Source organism: Anabas testudineus, chromosome 16 (assembly GCF_900324465.2).
Source record: "Anabas testudineus chromosome 16, fAnaTes1.2, whole genome shotgun sequence".
Lineage (NCBI taxonomy): Eukaryota > Metazoa > Chordata > Actinopteri > Anabantiformes > Anabantidae > Anabas > Anabas testudineus.
The window spans coordinates 5,407,927-5,426,338 of NC_046625.1; the positions used below are offsets into that span (position 1 = coordinate 5,407,927).

Here is an 18,412-nt window from a genome sequence, read left to right on the forward strand (position 1 = left end):
TCATAGATGACACGTTGAAAGAGAGATATTTCAATTATGAGACTCAAAACTGTGATCAGTCAGCCATCGTGGCTTTCTTGATGTCAGTCAGAAAAATCAAAGGCTTTTGTGTTTGGTTACAAAGACAACTTATGCAACAGTGAATGTTGTGTTCTGCAAAAAGAGGCTCAACAATAAGAGACCAAAAATGCATATTATCTCTGCTGAGAGAAAATCATCTATCTCCAAATTGTCAGTTTGTCAAGCACAGGCTCAGAGACCTTGTAATTACCGTCCTGTGTTTCTGAGATCATAGGGATGTATGAGAAGGTTTTTAAAGCTAAGGTAGAATTTTCTCAACCCGTGTGAGGCCATGTTTGGTTTCACTTTATTTATATAAGTCACCACTGTTGGCTATCAGCAATAACAGTGTGTCAGTAATTTCCTGACAACTGCATCAGTTTGGTGTTTCCAAATGACAATATCCAACAAACTGTTACTTATTTTAACTACTGCACCATTGTTTAGTGTCACGTAATACCAAATGGTATTTTAAACACATACGAAAACTTCAAATACAGTTCTGAAACGTTCTCACACGCAACAATTACTGTTTTATTGTTTTCTTTACATTTTTCAAGTTCATAACATAAAAGGTAATGGCACAATGAGGATTTGGAATTTTGGGCTGTGACTGCATTATTTCTCTGTCGATTCTGGACCATAGTCATCTGTGAGAATTCAGTAGCATTCTTGCTAACCACGATATTCACAGCATTTGAACATGCATCAGTGCCACTCCTCTCAATCCATCACTAACAGATGCTTAGTCCATGGAATAAAAATGGTTGAAACTGAACAGAAATGAAAATATTAAAATTAGAAATATGGGTGTATGAGGGTTTTTATTACAGCAATACACAGTTTAAAGTTTAAAATTCCAGCTAGTACTGCCAGTATATACTGTACAGTTACAGTATGAGAGTTTCAGTGGGAATAGAACCCATCATTTTAGTAATTCCAGTGTCATGTGCTATCTATTGACTTTGCACATTGGGTGGAAAAAAGAAGAAATTGCTTACTGGCAGTAATGGGAATAGGTTAAAATATGGCTTTGTTTAACTTGCAAACCACAACCTTAGCAAACCACTTACACGTATTGCACTTGATTACTGCTGATGACATTGCACCATCATTAACACATTCCAGCATCGCATTGCTTTTGTTCAGCCAGAGTTGTTGTGTATGTTGGTTTGCAAATGTGCACCTGCGGTTATTCTGTGCAATGCAATTTAACTGACTTTCAACATCGGAATTCCAGCTGTGTTAAATTCACTGCTTTATAAAAAATAAATAAATAAAAAAACACCACATGTATAGACTGCAGACTGCAGATTGAGTTGTGTTTACCTGAGCTGTGAAGTTTGTTCCAGTAATGACAGAATGGCATAAAAACATTCAAGTGTCTGCGAATAGATAGATAGATCTATAAATAGATTTTATTTATAGTTCCATTACAGCTGCATTAACTTTTCTCAGTGTAATGCATTTTGAAAGGTAGAATATATGGCACAGCTGTTACATCGTATTGTATCATATTTTACATGTATATCTAATCAAGTGGGAAATCATTGTATTGATATATGCATACGTCCTGGTGAATCCAGTGTTCATGATGGTGAAGGTGGGGTGGTTAAAATTAGTGTCTCTAAACGTGAGCTTCTACTGTTACTTACGGACACATTTATCTCTGCTCTCGTAATATCCTGGACAGCACTGGTACCTCTTGCGGTAGTCTGTCTTCACAGCCTGTCTATAAGCTGTTTTGTAGGTGATTCTGAAAAATAAAAGTCAAACAGAACTCTTTGACCATTCACAGGTAGGAGTAGGAAGTCAGCTCAACAGGAATAAAACCATTGTGCTGCTGGTACCTGTGACGAACACATCTGTAGGATGTCCGAGGGTCTGAGCAGGGCTCCTCTGTCACTTCATCATAGGGATGAGAGTACGACTCTTTGACTGAGGTGGTGAAGCTGGGAAGGGACACAATATGAATGCTGTAACTAACTCACTGTCAGAAGAGAAGTTAATATTGATAAAACGCTTAAATAGTGCCTGTAGTCTGTGCTGCAACAGTCTGTGTTAACTTGCTGGAGCATACAGGTCATGTCTAAAACCTTACACTATTTACTGTCCCTCTTCTACTCTTGGATGCACATGCAATACAATTTCAAGGGGCAGACCTTGGTGTGACTGCACCATAACTCAACATGGATGAATGACTCTCTTTTCTCTAGTGCCCTCATAAGGTCAATTCTTTGGTTTATGACTAAATTCCTGCAAAATAAACGACATCAGCCTTAGTCATACATTGCGTCTTGTGTTTACGGAGTGCTAAAACGCTAACTTTCATAATTGAGAAGGCAAACATGATGAAAAAGCATTCTAAACATCAACATGTCAGTGTTCTCATTGCGCGTATTAGCACACACATACTCTCTTTCCATAAAAGTTTACTTGATTATTTGTGATAAATGAGAGCTCTGTGTGAGCATGTCCATGCATGTTTAATGTCATTCCACAACAGCAACATTTGTTAGTTGTAGATAAAACAGGCCTCACCTCTCCCACAGGCTGCACACATTTGGTTCTCTTGGGTTCAGGGAGCAACTCAGACCAATCAAGAAGCTCAAAAACAGCAAGATGGTGGCGCTCTGCAGAGTCGGCATGGTCTTGATAGGGGGAAAAAAAGGACAGAGATTTAGAGAAGGATGCATAAACCCAAACATTTGTACTAGGATGGCACCGAGTCAAAACATTCATAACAGTCATAAGAAAAAGTACCAGCACGGTTTGCAATTACTTGGTTGTCTTCAAAAACTGATTATCAAGTGTGACCAGATCTTTACCAGTCACAAATATCAAACGCAATATTTCTACGCAGATAAAACACAAACAGTCATGGTCTTTAAAGTGTTTACTGAACATTCACAGGGATGGTGAAAAAAGTAATGGTAACACTAGGCTTCTGAAGTTACTGAGTTGGAGTGAGTCTTGGCAAGCATCCAGTCTAATCAATAAAACAACAATGGAGGTGTGATTTAGAACTACCTTGACTGTGTCAGCGAACTATTCACAAGCAGCATCAGCTGATGTTAGCCATGCCTTGCAAAAAAGAGATCTCAGAAGACCTACAATCAAGAGTTGTTGGTGTGCATGGAGCTGGAGAGGGTTACAGAGTAATCTCAGAGTTTAGATAGTCATCAGTCCACAGTTAGATATATTGTCTATAAATGGAGACTGTTTGGTACTGTGCCTAGAAGTGGGTGTCAAGCCAAGATCACTCCAAAAGCACAACGCAGAATGCTCAATGGGGTGAAAAAAACCCACAGAGTAACAGCTACAGCCTTGAAGGATTCATTGGAGCTCTCTGTTCATGAGTCAACCACAGGCAAAACATTGAACAGGTATGGTATCCATGGCAGGACACCACGCAGGAAGCCATTGCTCGCCTGACAAAACATTGCAGCATGTCTGAAGTTTGCCAAAGACCACCTTGACACTACTGGGAAATGTCTTGTGGACAAGTGAAATTAAGATAGAATTGTTTGAGAAGAAAACACAGAACTGTGTGTGGCGTAAAAAGAGAATTGTATACCAACATGAACATAGTATCTCAACAATGAAGTGGAGTGGAGTGCATGCAATTGTGGAGGGGAAATTTGAATTTCCAAGTTTATCATGGTATCTAACAGTTAATGTCAGGGTGGCTGTCTGCAAGGTGAAGCTCAAAGGGAGCTGGGTAATGTAGCAGGTACATGACCGCAAATATACAGTAAATCACTACAGAAACACACAATGGAAATGCTCTCAAGGACATGAAAAGAGCAGTTCACACCAGACAAGATGGCTGAGCTGAAGCATTTCAAGAAAGGTCCAGACGACCTCCTGGATGTAGTGCAGGTCTAATTCACAGCTACAAGAAGTGCTTGCCTGAGGTTATTGCTGCCAAAGACAATTCAACCTGTTATAAACAGTTTACTCAGTTGCCATTACTTTTTCCACCATCCATCAATTTTATCAAATATCGTTTTTATTCATATTTGTGCCTGTGGTAAAGATCCCAATCGCAAATGATGATAAATTCATACAGAAAACCATGAAATTGCACCATAAATTTTTCTTTTTACTGTATTTGTTTTAAGGAAAAATACAGGAGACACGATAAAAACTGCAAATGCAATAAATGAAATACACCAAATTTATAATAAAATAAGCTTAAAAAATGTTATGTTTTGTTGTTTATCCAAAACGTGGCACACATGTCAAAAAAGTTCCATTCCTGCTCTCAACTAGCGATTTACATTATATATTTTTGTTTTTCATTTACTATAATTATCCTTTGACAGCGTTGGGTATAGAAAGATTGACTGCAAGCTGATTCACAGTACCTATAAACCGTGTCAAAGATTTACCCTCTGACTGTAAAAGAGTTCATTAAATGCTCAGCAGAGGTGAGGCAGAGAGCCAGCATAACGCTGTTTGTTCAGTCTCAATAGGCTACAAAGAGACATCAGAAGACAACCTGATGCACACGGGATAGATGTCGTAGAGTTAGAGCATAACGAAGAAAAAAGGAGTTGTGGGATCAGAGTCAAGAAATGCGACTCCCAACTTCAACATGACCCTTATCAATCAATCACTGAAGCCTCTAGAGTTGTCTGCTGTCCCCTTCCACACTCCAGCAGCATCTGGATCCAATCAGAGCATCAGCCCAAGAGAGCGTCTCGGCACGGGGACCCTGTTAGGCTCTCAGGGAGCAAAAGGGAGGAATTTATTTCTATTTTCCCTTTAAAAATATTCCATGGAAATGAATAGAAGTTCAGCAGGCCAGTGGTGTGAGCCCTCTGGTTAAAGGGTAAAAGCATCGTGGGAATAGAACATTTTTTAGAATACAGGGACATCATGTTGACATAGGATTGTTCAATCCTTGTTCCCCACTGTTTTGTAAATAAGTCCCATCTGACAGAATTATTGTACTACAGATTCTTATGTCATTTACACGTGGCCTTGGGAAGATTTCTGTTGTTGGGACAGTAACAGCTACATATAAACATTAGCATCTTCATCCAGTGGAGAAGATATTCATTAAAATAATAATAATTCATGAAAAAGGATTTCAAATGTCAGAAGAAGTAACAACAAATGCTGCTCTTAAGCAACTGAAACTTTACCAAACCCTTGCTGTAAGATCAGATTTTTGTGAAGGGTAAGTGGAGCTAAATCAACAGCAATGCCGACAACGCTGAAGTTGTATTTAATGTGGGTACAGTTATGCATTGAGCTAAATGTTGACAACCCAATGATGCCAGTATAATGTTTAACATGCTGAACGAACAGTTTTATGGAGATGCTAAAACACAGGTATACAGTGGCAAGAAAAAGTATGTGAACCTTTTGGAATTTCATGATTTTCTGCATTATGTTTTATAAAATGTCTTCTGATCTGAGCCGCCTAAAATAATAACACATACAAATACTGATCTTTCATGTCTTATTTGAGAACAACCATCAAAACCTCATAGTGCTAGTGGAAAAAGTATGTGAACCAATAATTACCTCAAAAAAGCTAATTGGAGTCTGGATCTACTTTGACTGACTAAACTATATAAACCTTTTGAATTTTCGTCCGCACGAGAACAATACACTTGAGTCATGGCACACCAAAAGGAGCTTTCATAGGATCTAAGATCAATAAATTGTTGATTTACATAAAGCTGTAAAGAATCATTTTGTGATGTCAACTACTTTAGAAATTCAGTTTACAGTTTGGAAAACAGTCTACAAATGGAGACATTTTTGGGACTGTGGCTACTCTACCAAGAAATGGGCGGCCAGTCAAAATCACCCCAAGAACACAATAAACACTCATCAGTGGGGTAAAGAAAAAACCCAGAGAGACAGTCAAAGATTTAAAGACATCATTGAACAAACAGGGTGTCTATGGCAGGAGACCACGAAAGAAGCTGCTGCTTACTAAAAAGAACATTGCTGTACGCCTGAAGTTTGCCAAAGAGCACGTTGACACTCCGCAGCAGTATTGGCAAAATGTTTTGTGGACTGATGAAACTAAGACTGAACTATTTGGAAAGAACACACAGCGCTACATCTGGTATAAAAAAGGTCAGTGCATAACATCATGAAAACATCATCCCAATCGTAAAATATGGTGGTCAACCAGTTATTCATTCCAAGGGTTCACATACCTTTTGCACTAGCACTATGAGGTTATAATGGTTGTTTTTATACATACGTATATATTTGTTAATACTTTTGACTTAGATCAATATTAGATCCTGTTTTATGACAAATTAATGCAGAAAACCACAAAATTTCAAGAGTCGCATACTTTTTCTTGCCACTCGGATTCAGAGGAACATGAATATTTGTCCAAGATTTAATTGCAATCAATTCAATGCTGCTGTTGAACTATTCATAGCTAAAGCTAAAAAATACTTAATACTCAAGAGTGAAGAAAAAAAACCTTAAATTGAAAAAGGTAATATTTGCAGATTTGGCCTGTTACTGGCAGTAGTTCAACTGAATTGCTCATCCTAAAAATATATCCTGCTCCTATCTCTGTCTCCTCAGTATCACACATTCAGTCCATATATTTCCTTCTTGACACTCTTTGCTCATATCAGGAATGATTGTGTACAATGTATGACTGTTTTCACCTGGCTGTTGTCAGATAACAAGGTTAAGGTGAGCAAATATGTAAAAAAAAAAACAATAGGGTAGTATTTTGGTCAAGGGTGATTTACTGTATTTAATTATCTAATGTGAATTAAAAATATATATATATATGATTGGGTATTTGATCCTGGTTGCTGGCAGTAGACTCCACTGCATCATTTCACTGTCAAACTGCTTTCCAGCCCTGTCTTCTTCGTGTCATCTTGTGGCGAAGAAACATATTTCTCTCACTTTTGTGCATATTTGCATTGTAAGTCACAGTGCTCGGAAAATTTTGGGAAATTTCCTAAGATGAAAAAAAGATTTGCCTGTGGCTTGGTGAATAATACATGCCTCTAATACTGCCAGGATCAGGTCGATTCAATTCCCACCAGAGCCACTTCAAATATGTTTACAAAATGTCTACTTTATGCCACTCACCAGAAGAATCAATTTCAGAACAAGGATTATATGATGAGTTTGTGGAAGCTGTCTTCCATAAACACCTCCACAATCAATCAGGGGCTAATTGAACAGATTTATGTCTGTTAACTCTGTCCAGTAGCCGGTTATCACCGCTGGAGTTTGGCATGGTAGGGACTGTAGAATAAAGACGTGAGTGCACAGATCTGCTGCTTCTGATAAACTGCCTCTTATTATTCATACCCGCTGTCAGGAGCTAATTCACTTGTTGGCACAAAAGCTAACGCCTAAGCAATCAATGCCACAAAAACAGAACTTTATGAGAACAGGCATATGGCTTTTATTAAGAGAAACCATCAACTCACCAGCCACTTCATTGGACTGGGGGTAAATATTTTTCATTACCTTCTTTTCATTTTAATTGTGCTTCATTAGAGGAGGACTTCAAACCACATGGGAATTCTTAAATGCTGAGAAAAAGAGCTTAATAAGTGTGGAAGAAGTTGTTTTTAAAGTCGAGCTCAGCTGCTGTTCGCATTGCACGTTTGAGTTACCTACAATAAAAGAGGGGCAGGTAGATGTCATGCAGACCCAGGTGGTAGGTTCATCATCTGGAAACCGGACTCTGCAAGAAGGCAACTCCTGTTTTTTAACGGATTAAAGAAGGGCTGGCTGCCAAGAAATTGAGTTTTACATGAAACTCCTCCACAACTGTGGACTGATTGATTCATCTCCTTTTCACGTAATAGCCTTCTACTCCATTGCATTCAACCGTAAGCTATCATTATTTAGTTTGAGCTTTTTTCCAGTCTGCTCTAAACCTTTTCACTTGGACAAACTTGGATATGCAGCAGAAAAACACAAGTATTATGATCTCAACAGTTTTTCCATTCAGTTGCGATGTGTTTAACTAATAGCTAACTGGCAACCCTACAGTTCACATGCACTGGTCAAAGAGGTGAAGTCTGGACCAGGATCAGTGAAAAAACCCACAATAGTAGAGGCTACGCCAACATAGTTTGGTCTTGTTTGTAATGAAAAAAGCAGACAATCTCATCCAGCTCTGTGAAACTTTCATGTGGCTCTATAAACGAGCAGAGAATAGGCAAAATGCCACACACACAGTCATACGTGCAAGTACAGTTACACACATACACAACATCAATATGCATGTGCATAAACACTCAAACACCCACTACCCTGTTTCTAACTCTTTCATGGACTGGTTTTGTGTTTTCATGTTCTGAGAGGAGACATTACACACACACACATCAAATGAGTCCCATACACTAAAGTAAGTTCAGAGAAAAACTATTTTTAGTATCCAAAGGCATTTCGCTAATTCACTCTGTTTCTCTTAACTCATACTGTCAAGGTCCAAAGCAGCATCCCACGTGTCCATGCATCATACCAACTGAGCAAAGCTCTGAGCTGTTTAAGGGCCCCACAGCGCTCTTTCCAAAACCGCACAGGGGCTTCAGTAAAAACAAAGCGCAAATGAAAACAGATGCTGGTTTTATATTCCTCATGTAAGACATTTATACCCATGTTATTACCATATTCTCTTTCAATCACAGGCCCTTGAGGATGCATAAGTGCTGACAACTAAAAAATGATTTCGATTCGATTACATGCAAGAGAGCCTTTTTCTTGACAGTTGCGGATTCTCTTCAGTCTGCACGTTTGTCTTAGTCAAACAGTAAAGACAGTGACTACATGTGATTCAACAAGTGATTGCTTTTCGTTGAAAGTTTGATGAAAAGATTGACGCCATTCATCTGTCGGTTCCAGCACAAAGCCTGGAAACATGGTTAATCAGCTAGTCTGCCTCTGTCCAAAGGTAAAAAAAAATATCTGCCGTTTAAATCTACTGAAACACATTTTCCATTTGTTTTTAAGAAGCTGTAGAGTTTCAGGGTTTTATGTACAGGACTCCAGCTTTATATTGAACAGGAGTATATTAGAGTGATATCAATTTTCTCATGAAACTCTTCACAAGAAAGCAAATTCAAATTACAAGAGGAAAGCTAAGTTCCCTTTAAGTACAATTAACTGGCAGTCACTTATATTTTAACACATTAAAATAGAGAGAATAGACTGGAAAATCAAACAACAGTCACTTCACACATGAGCACGATGGACAATTTTGGCTATTTGAAAATGTTTTTGTTAAAAAAAAACATAGTGGAAGCAAAGCATTACTTGAGAGTAGTGATGCAGCAGATGTGTCATAGTAAACCGTGTTTTGAATGGACAGCTAAAAATGCATATTCAGATTCACATTCAGTTTGTTATTGTTTAATTTGTTTAAATGTACTGTCTTATAGTAAATAGGATCAAACAAAGAACACTTGACATCACACAGATCAACATGCTTTCTTCTCTGTTTCCTTTTCGTCTAATTTCATATTTCTGGCTAATTGATGTAGAAAGTATTAGTCACCAAGTGGAAGGAAATAAGATATAATAAAAAAAATAATATATTAGTTGTGGTGTTAAGAGAGGCATTGAGAGAGTAAGGCAAATTTGCCAAAGCTAAAGTGTTTTCTTTGCATTACAGACAGAATAGATCTTTTAGAATAACTAACATAGAGCATAAAAATAGATTCTGTCCACTATTTTAAAACTCGGACCCGAAGTCATGGTGAAATACTGCAGGATTTCTTGCTGACTTTCTGCATTAGAGTTATGGCACATTACTGCAGATGCAAAAGCATTCTTAGGGGGTTTAGTAGCATGAATCATATTGTACACAATTTATGTCGTGTTTCAAACTGTTCTGGAAATAAATAACTCTGCTCCCATCACCAGATATGCATTACAGTTCTGTCCGATGTAGGAAAGTTCGTGATACGTTCACTTATAAAAACAAGTTAACTTGAAAATGACGAATGCAAGGTCACAGTGAGTTTCAGATACTGTGGTATAATTTAATACAAGATGCATTCAATTATAAATATTTTGAAAAACACCAAATTACTTCTGGGAATACTTTTAAAGGAAATCATGAAACTTGGAAGGCCATTTAAATGAATACAGGTGCTTTCTATAAAATAGTGTTTTAAACATGAAATCAATTTCCTGGACTTTGTCACTGCAGTGCAAATAAAAGATGACCATCAGACTCTTTCTAATGTCCTGAATTACTTTTGAGTTTTAAAAAGCTTAATAAAGCAATGGAAGACCTTTCCAAAATAAGAGTCGCCTGTCCAACCCATCAGCATACAGCTTAACTTTAGGAAGTGATTTAATCATCCAGAGGTTCCCAAAGGGAGGGATAGCCAGTAGTTACGCTCCATTATAATGCCATTAAAACTAGGACAGAGTAGAAATGAATAATCATTGCTCTTGTACAGGCTTTGCTCCCCAATGCTCTGTTCACCCGAACTCTGTACAACGCAAAATCTCCTCAAACTGAGTTCCCTGAGACAAAACCCATGCATTCAGTAGTCAGTGGTTTGGGAAACCAGTGCACTCTGCTCTGTGAGAATTATAAATTGTCTTAACTAAAAAACAATCAACTAAAATGTTTCCTGGCAACAAGAGGGTCACACTGCACATGATTAAAGCATGGCTGTGCACCATACGCTTAATAGTTGGCTTATAAAGTTGTGGTGTGTATCACAGCCTTAATGCAATTTAAATGGTCACCCTCTGTTTGTGATTGTTATCTGATTGATATCAAAGACACCATCCATAGGAGACTACAGCCAAAGGTTCGTGTCACGAATTTACAATTCAACTCGTAGAATAACAAATCTATAAAACTTCTCCAGGGAAGAAACTCCCAGAAACTGAAATAAATTAGCCAGAGTTCTCCATGTGACACGTCGACCGCAGCCACAGTCCCCTCCCCCTCCTCCCCATCCCACCCTCACATTAAACCAGTTACAGTAAACCGAATATAAAACCCATAATCCTTTGCATCTGGGTTCTTGTCTTGGTTTGGCTGCTAGACCGCAGTGAGACTGGCACATACTCTCCAGTTGCTACCATGTCTCATCTTGGGTGGGTGGGGTGGGCTAGAGATTGTGGGGGATCCTTCCACACAGACAGATTGGGGAAACAACTATACCACACCCAGAATTGTAATGCAAGAACACAGAGAACAGTGCATGCAGAGATTTTGTCAGCTTTGACACATTATCAACATTATCCAGTGAAATCACACACATCAGCACATTGGACTCAGTTTACAGTAAAGATATTGTATATAGCAGCAGGGCACTGAGTTGAACCCCCACACTGGAAAAATACTTTTGAGTGGAAAACTCTTGGCAGCTCTAATGCAGCCAACAGCTCTAATACAGTTTTTGGAGGAGCTGTGGGACAAAAGGATGATCTGGCGAGGGAGAGAGCAGAGGTTTAATTTTGCTGAACGGGCTTTTTTTGCTATCTGCAAGATTAATGCATGAGTGCTGAGAAGTCTTGAAGGTCTCACCTTAAGAACTGAAAGAAACACGACACACCTTTGGACTTTGCAAAGTCAGTCTTTTTATATTTTGCTTCACTTTTACTTATATTGCCTTAATTTGACCCCTTCCTCTGCAAGTGTACGGTATCTCATAATTATGTTGGCAGATCGTGCCCCATAGTTTCCAGTAATAACATGGAAATAAATAATTTAGATCATTCTACCAAAAATATTCTTACCAACAGGTTCTTAAATATGATGACAGATGCCTGGTGCAGCCTGCCAATCTATGCCTGGGTTGAAGTCATTTTAAAGCTCTATTAATTTGGGGAGCTGCATTGGAAAAACGAATTAAACCAACTCATGTCAACTCTATGTCATCTTCACAGCAATAGCAGGACAGCTTTCATTTGGCACCATCAGATGCCGTGATTTGTGAGGCTTTATTTAGCTGAAGAAAATGGGATATGGGATGTAGCCCCAACTAATAAGTAATAATTAGTTAATGTTACTGACAATTGAATATCTTTTGGCAACAGCTAATGTAGAATTTGTATCAGATCAGAGTAATGTAGGTGACATTTTATGGATAAATTGATCAAGTAAGTTTTCTGTAAGGTCTTAAACCTTACACTGTAAAGTGCCTTGAGATAACTTCTGTTGTAAATTGGCGCTATACAAATAAAATTGAATTGAATTGAATTGAAGTAACTAAGTCAGTAATTGACAGATAACCCATAACAGCCACTATTAAAAACCAACAAATCAAAGACTTCACGGTTAAAGAAAAAAAAAACTGAACTTTGAAGCAGCAGATTTAACGGATCCCAGAGGCTGCAATGTGTGGTGAGCGCACCTAGTCCTGTTGTTGTAAATAGCCAGATACGTGTGTGTGAGAGAGAGTGTGTGTGTCTGTTTATGTTGGAGAGCGCCTTTATGAGTGAGGTCAGGAGGTACTAAACTACTATGTCACAGCCTCTGTTCTCACGCTGATGGAGAACAGAGCCTGTGGATAACAGTGGTTGGAGTGATAAGGTTGCCTTGGGAACACGCTTGTTTTGGACTCCATGAGAATATAACATGAGGTCAACGCAGACCAGAGACCAAGCTGACTTTTGACTTCTGGAGACTTTTTACTATTGATTCACGGAGAGCAACACAACGGGTACCTGTAGAACCTGAGCTGAACATGCTGCTGCTACAAAACTGCACGTTGCAAAAGATTTAATTCATTTTGAATTTGAATTAGGTCCTTATGTGTAATATCTGCCAATTTGAATCTTTTCATGCTTAAATTTAATATTACAGGTCTAAATTTATAATGATTCAAAAACAGCATGGTTTATTTTTCATCCAAGTCCTTCAAATTAAATAATAAAATATTTGGTTGCCATCAGCATAAAGAAGCAAAAACCCCCCAAAACATGTTTTTATTCCAAGAAAAATAAATAAATTTTATGATCTGACAGTGTAAGTGTCTGACAGCCGTAATTTGGGTTAAAAGTTAGAGAAATGTTGTTGTTATGTATTAAGAACATAAAAGTAGAAAAGGGAAACAAACTGCAGCCACCCATGGGAAAGACATCACTGACTTCTTGAACCTTGTCATCTATTGTATACCATCACTTTACCTTCTCCTCCAGACAGAATTCATAATTATTACATCATCATTTTAAAGCAAACACCAGCTGCTGTAAAGACAGAGAGGACAGTGTCTTTTTAGTTCAGTAGTTTTGATTGATTGTAGTTTTTGATTTCAATAGTTGCATGCTATAAGATCTGTCTACTGTGAAAACCCAAAGCGAAAGCCAAAGGCAGCATAATGACTAATGTTACTCCAATCGGGTGCAAAAAGAGTTTGTACGATCTTTTCCAATCATGTGTCATTTAGTTTAAAGGTTGATCCAACTGCTACTTCAGATCCCACTAACTCACCCATTAATTCTGCCCTGACCCAAACAAATGCCCACTGAGCCATGACAGCCCACAGTTACAAAAGTGATATTAGTGGGCTGGCCTGGGTTTTGCTTTTCTAGCATTTGTCACAAAAATATCTTGAGCAGACTGTTTGCAGTAACTCTGAAACACAGTTCAAGACAGAATAGCATTGGTGCTCGAAACTCAACAGCCCGAGAGGCATGCAAGCATCAACTGACAATAAATTTTTATTCAATTATTAATTAAATAATAAAAACGATGCAATGTGATGTGATACAACAGTATCCCAGCGTAGGGAATGCAATCTGTTCAATGCAACCAAAGACAATTAAAACAAATGTTGCAACTGCACTCGTTTACAACTTGCAGATGATAAAATAAAAAATAACCCATGTTTTCTCCATTTACAAACTGTTTACATTTCGTGTTAGATGTCTTCGATCTGATGTGGTTTGCACACTGAATTTCTCTTTTTGTTTCAGAAGTTAGGCTTTTTGCCAGTTGGAGGCCTGTTGCATTACTCTGACACGTTTGAGGCTCGTGCTCCTGCACAGACCCACAGTGCAAACTGCCGCCTGGTCCTCCACACTCCAGACCAAAACCACAGGCAGGATGACTGTGGCTTCATCGGTCAGAGAAAGCAGAGGTGTCCACAAAAACAAACTTAAACAGTAGGACACTGTGATAAATACACACACTCACATCTGTGGAGCAGAATAAACAAACAAAAACACAGACTTGCACACCTTGGAGTGAAACCATGTCTGGTCTCTTTATAAGTTTCTTTAATCCAAACTTTAGTGAGTGAAATGGCGGAAAACCCAAAATGGAGGCCCTGGCTGAGGTTTCAGAGGGACATGACCATACAGCATTGGTAATTACATGTGCTGTAATGCTCTGTGGATCATACTGGTGTAGAGACACATACAGTCCTTGTAAAAGCACACAGTCCTTCCACAAACCGTGACCAAAAAACATAGTTTTACATTGTAAATTCTCATAGAAAGAACACAGGCGAGAAACCTCTCGGTCCACAACATTAGAAAGCTGCAACTTGTAAAAATGCACAGCACATGAAATCAGCAGAAAACAATTTAGATATACATTTACATGTGGCTGCACATTGTAATGTTATCATTCACTATCAGGTAGGCTGACTTTGTTACCAACTTTGTGAACAGTGATGTTAAGAAGGTTTGAATTTGACCATTTGTGTTTGTTTTTCTGTGGGTTTGTTTAAAATCAGTGTAATCCAAATAGTTTTTTGTCTTGTCAAACATGTTTGTCACCACATCTTAAACTCGGGGGGAAAAACATTATTATGGCTTTGAATTATGACTGCTACTAAAACTACACTCAGCATCTTAGTTTAGCAGGTTAACATTTACTGTGTTTACTAAAGTTTCGTCTTAAATTGAAGTAGGTATTAGTGTAATTGGACTAAATTGACACTACACTCCACTACTAACTGGAATCCTTCTGTAAGTGCTTAACACTAAGATTTGTGTCTGGACCAGAGCAACACGGCGTTCCCCAAAGCCATGCCACTAACATTAATAAAAATTAACACCCAAGATGAATTTATCCTTCAGCGACTAACACATTGACCACATAATAGCACAAGAATTTCAAACTTTAATGTATCGCGTTCTAACTATTTGAAAACATCTGTCATAATGACACAGTATGAGCAGGATTTTTCTAATGGCTGTGTAGCTTGATTTGATCTGTTGGAATGTCCTTTGTGCCTTTGTTTCAGTATAAATCACAGGCGGATTGTTGATTTAGACACCCACTTCCTCCTCATCTCTTCCTGTGCTTTAGTGTTTAACTGGCCCCTTCAGGAAACAGCAGTCACATTATTCCTTTCAATATGCAATGTCATTTTATTACTAGTTATTATGACGCTAAAGTGTCTGAAATCCTCATAGAATTGTTCTGTAATACAGTTTTAGTGCTGTCTGATCACATCTCCTATTAATCAGTTAATCATTTGCTCTACAAAAGACCCCAGAATCAGTGAAAATGTCTGTCAAGATTTACTGGAGCCTAAAACAAATGTCTTCCTTTCTAGCCAACAGTTCAAAACCACAACATATTCAATTTTCAGTATTACAAGTCCAGAAAGAATAGCAGTTCTAACTTCTGAAAACCAGAATCAGATGTTTGGAATTTTGGCTTGAAAAGCAGCTCACAGATACAAAATAAAACGCAGAATAGTTGCAGATTCATTTTCTGTCTACAGCTAATCAGTTAATGGACACATTTTTGCAGCTACCGTCCCACTTATTTGCCTTCAATCTATTTTTTAGCCTGTGCCTACATATGCTATTCATGTGATTATAACTCTTTAAATGATTTACACCCTTCGGGAGGGATGCACATCTTCTTTCGTCTTTATGTTCCAAAATGCATGTTCAAAAAATATATCTTTAATTTATTATGCATGTAAAATGCACAACAAAAGGTTGGAAAGCTTCAGAGAGAGCCACAGCTGCACATTTTCTGTCCTCCAACAAATCAGGAACATTTAACTAACTCCTTTGATGTTTGTCCCTAATTCTTTTCACACATCAAATTGTCATCCTCAAGCTCATTTTCCACCATGGCAATCTCATTTCTTTGATAATAATTTCTTTCTCTTTGGTTATTATTGTCGCAGAAACAAATTATTTCTGCCCTCCTCTTTGGGGGTCAGAGCGATGTGGGAAATGCTGCTATAAATAAAGATTCATTAGGAACTTTGGTCGCTGTGCCTTTGTCCGATCTTCCCACTATGAACTAGGAACTATGCAAAGGCCAACACTTATTCATCCATATTTATTAGTCCGCAGAGTTCCCCCAAGACATGCATAACAGGTCACAATGCCAAGAGCCTTTGAATCTTCAGAGGAGCTTAAGAAAACAGAAAGCAACCTCCATTGAACTCTGCAACAATCGCACATGGTTCAAGTGTTATCTCTGACTAGAATAACTCCTTTGTTAAGACAAAACAGTCAGTCATTATTAAACAAGCTGACAAACTGCTGTTGAACTGGCTCAACGTCATGCTTGGTTTAGTCCTTTCTCTTATGCCTATTTTCACGGAGCCTTGGTGATAACAGATGCTGTCTTGACTGTTTGCTTCCAAATGATGAAATGATGAAATGTACAGTTTGGGAGATGCTGAGTGTTTCTTTAATTCCTACTGTACATAACCACTGTAGCCCAAGTAAAGGTTGTGTAGTGGCCATATGCAAATAGAATAACATCTCAGACACTTTTATCCAAAGCAACCTACAAGGTACAAGGCAAAGGAAGGGTAAGCGTAAGGAGGTCTTGCATAATGACCCCTACTAGAGGTAGGCTCAGTCAGGATTCAAACCCTGGTCTCCCGCATGGAGAGCAGCAATATTACAACTACACTACCGACCCACGGTGGCTCAGTTCAATCCCAAATGACTACTTTTACTTCTGTAAAGTGCTCATGGCGTAACGTTACCTTACTGTGGGTTTTTGTGTCTCTTTCTATTACTAGATTTCTCTGTGGATTCCAATTGAATAATTCTGGTTTTGGTCTCAAATTGATCTCTAAACTCACAGGAAATCGATTTAGATCTGGTTTTGAAGTTGACATATTTGAGCTACCGCTGCACGTTTCGAGCACAGCCAGAGAGAAATTTAATTCTTCTATTGGATCAAGTGTTTCTATTATATTTCTACTGAAGAATTCACAAATGCAGATTTTACAGGAAATGTCTGGTGCTTTTGTTCTTATTGTCAACAAATAGCATAAAAATACAAAACCAACAATGACTTCATCTTAATTATCTGTGTAGCCAAAGCCTGATTAGTTTATTACTCTGTGCTGCAGAGTTCCACTGTAAAATAAATAATAATATACTCTCTGAAACACCAAATATAGGTTTCAACCATTTGTTTTTAATAAAACAATACGTCCGGTCATAAAATATTGAGAGACACACTAACACGTTGGTGGTTTGAGGTTTTCATCCAATTAGGCTTTACCTTTAAATCAATAATCAAAACAAATATTGTATTAAAACATCAAATCACGGTGTCACGCTATGATTATATATTGACAGTCACTAATGCAAAGAGTCTTAGTTAATGGGTGTCACTAGTTGTGCATCATGCACATTTGGATGTACTTCAAGTGTAGTGACATGGTGACAAACACCAAAACAATCAATCTATTTCACAGCTTTGTCAATCTGTACTATCTTTCCCCTGCAGACATGTGCAGTTCTGCAACCACTGCACTCTCTGACTTGTAGTTTCTTATGAGGGGAAACTGGCAATCAGACTGCAGCCACTAAAGGGAAAACCTGAACCACTGCAGGCAGCCAAACCTGCCAAGTCATCACAAAACTGTGTATCGAACATCGGCATAAACACAGATGTGCATGCACAGACCTTGACTTTTCCATGCCACTCATAAACACACACACTCACACACACACACACACACACACACACACACACACACACAGACAGCTTTCTTTTTTTCCATTATAACCTTTGTTTTGGCTGACGAGTCTGCAGATGGCTCACGCTTGTGGTCTTGACCCTCATAGTAGGGAAGCTGCTGTCCAGACTCTCTGCACGAGGTGTGAAATAAAACCTTATCTGCTTTGGTAAAACCTATGATCATGATCACAGAAGCCGACTGAGCTACAGTGGCTGAAAAAAAAACACTAGTAAAAGCTTATTTCACTCCTGTGGAGGCTGCACTTAAAAAATCCTTTTTGTGTTTGTGTTTTTCTTTTCTGAATTGAACAAGTTGACTAGATAAAAGCAAAAAGAGTGTTTTGTTGAGTATGTACTTGAGTGTCTTACTGGGGGGTCTATGGCAACTGACAAGATTACAACAATCCCACTGAATGTCGGCGGAGTCTGAATAACATCAAGGGAAGCGTCATT

The 18,412-nt window shown here is 38.3% G+C and overlaps 1 protein-coding gene across 1 annotated transcript in view; it reads right to left on the reverse strand.

Moving 5' to 3' along the window:
• pear1 (platelet endothelial aggregation receptor 1) overlaps nucleotides 1-18,412 on the reverse strand; it is a 41,205-nt gene that overhangs the window by 16,536 nt on the left and 6,257 nt on the right. Inside the window, exons 2-4 of the mRNA XM_026370898.1 lie at nucleotides 2,602-2,711; nucleotides 1,911-2,012; nucleotides 1,716-1,816 (exon numbers count right to left, since the gene is read on the reverse strand). Of these exons, the coding sequence (XP_026226683.1) occupies nucleotides 1,716-1,816; nucleotides 1,911-2,012; nucleotides 2,602-2,708 (310 nt within the window). The 5' untranslated portion in view covers nucleotides 2,709-2,711. The remainder of the gene's footprint in view (nucleotides 1-1,715; nucleotides 1,817-1,910; nucleotides 2,013-2,601; nucleotides 2,712-18,412) is intronic.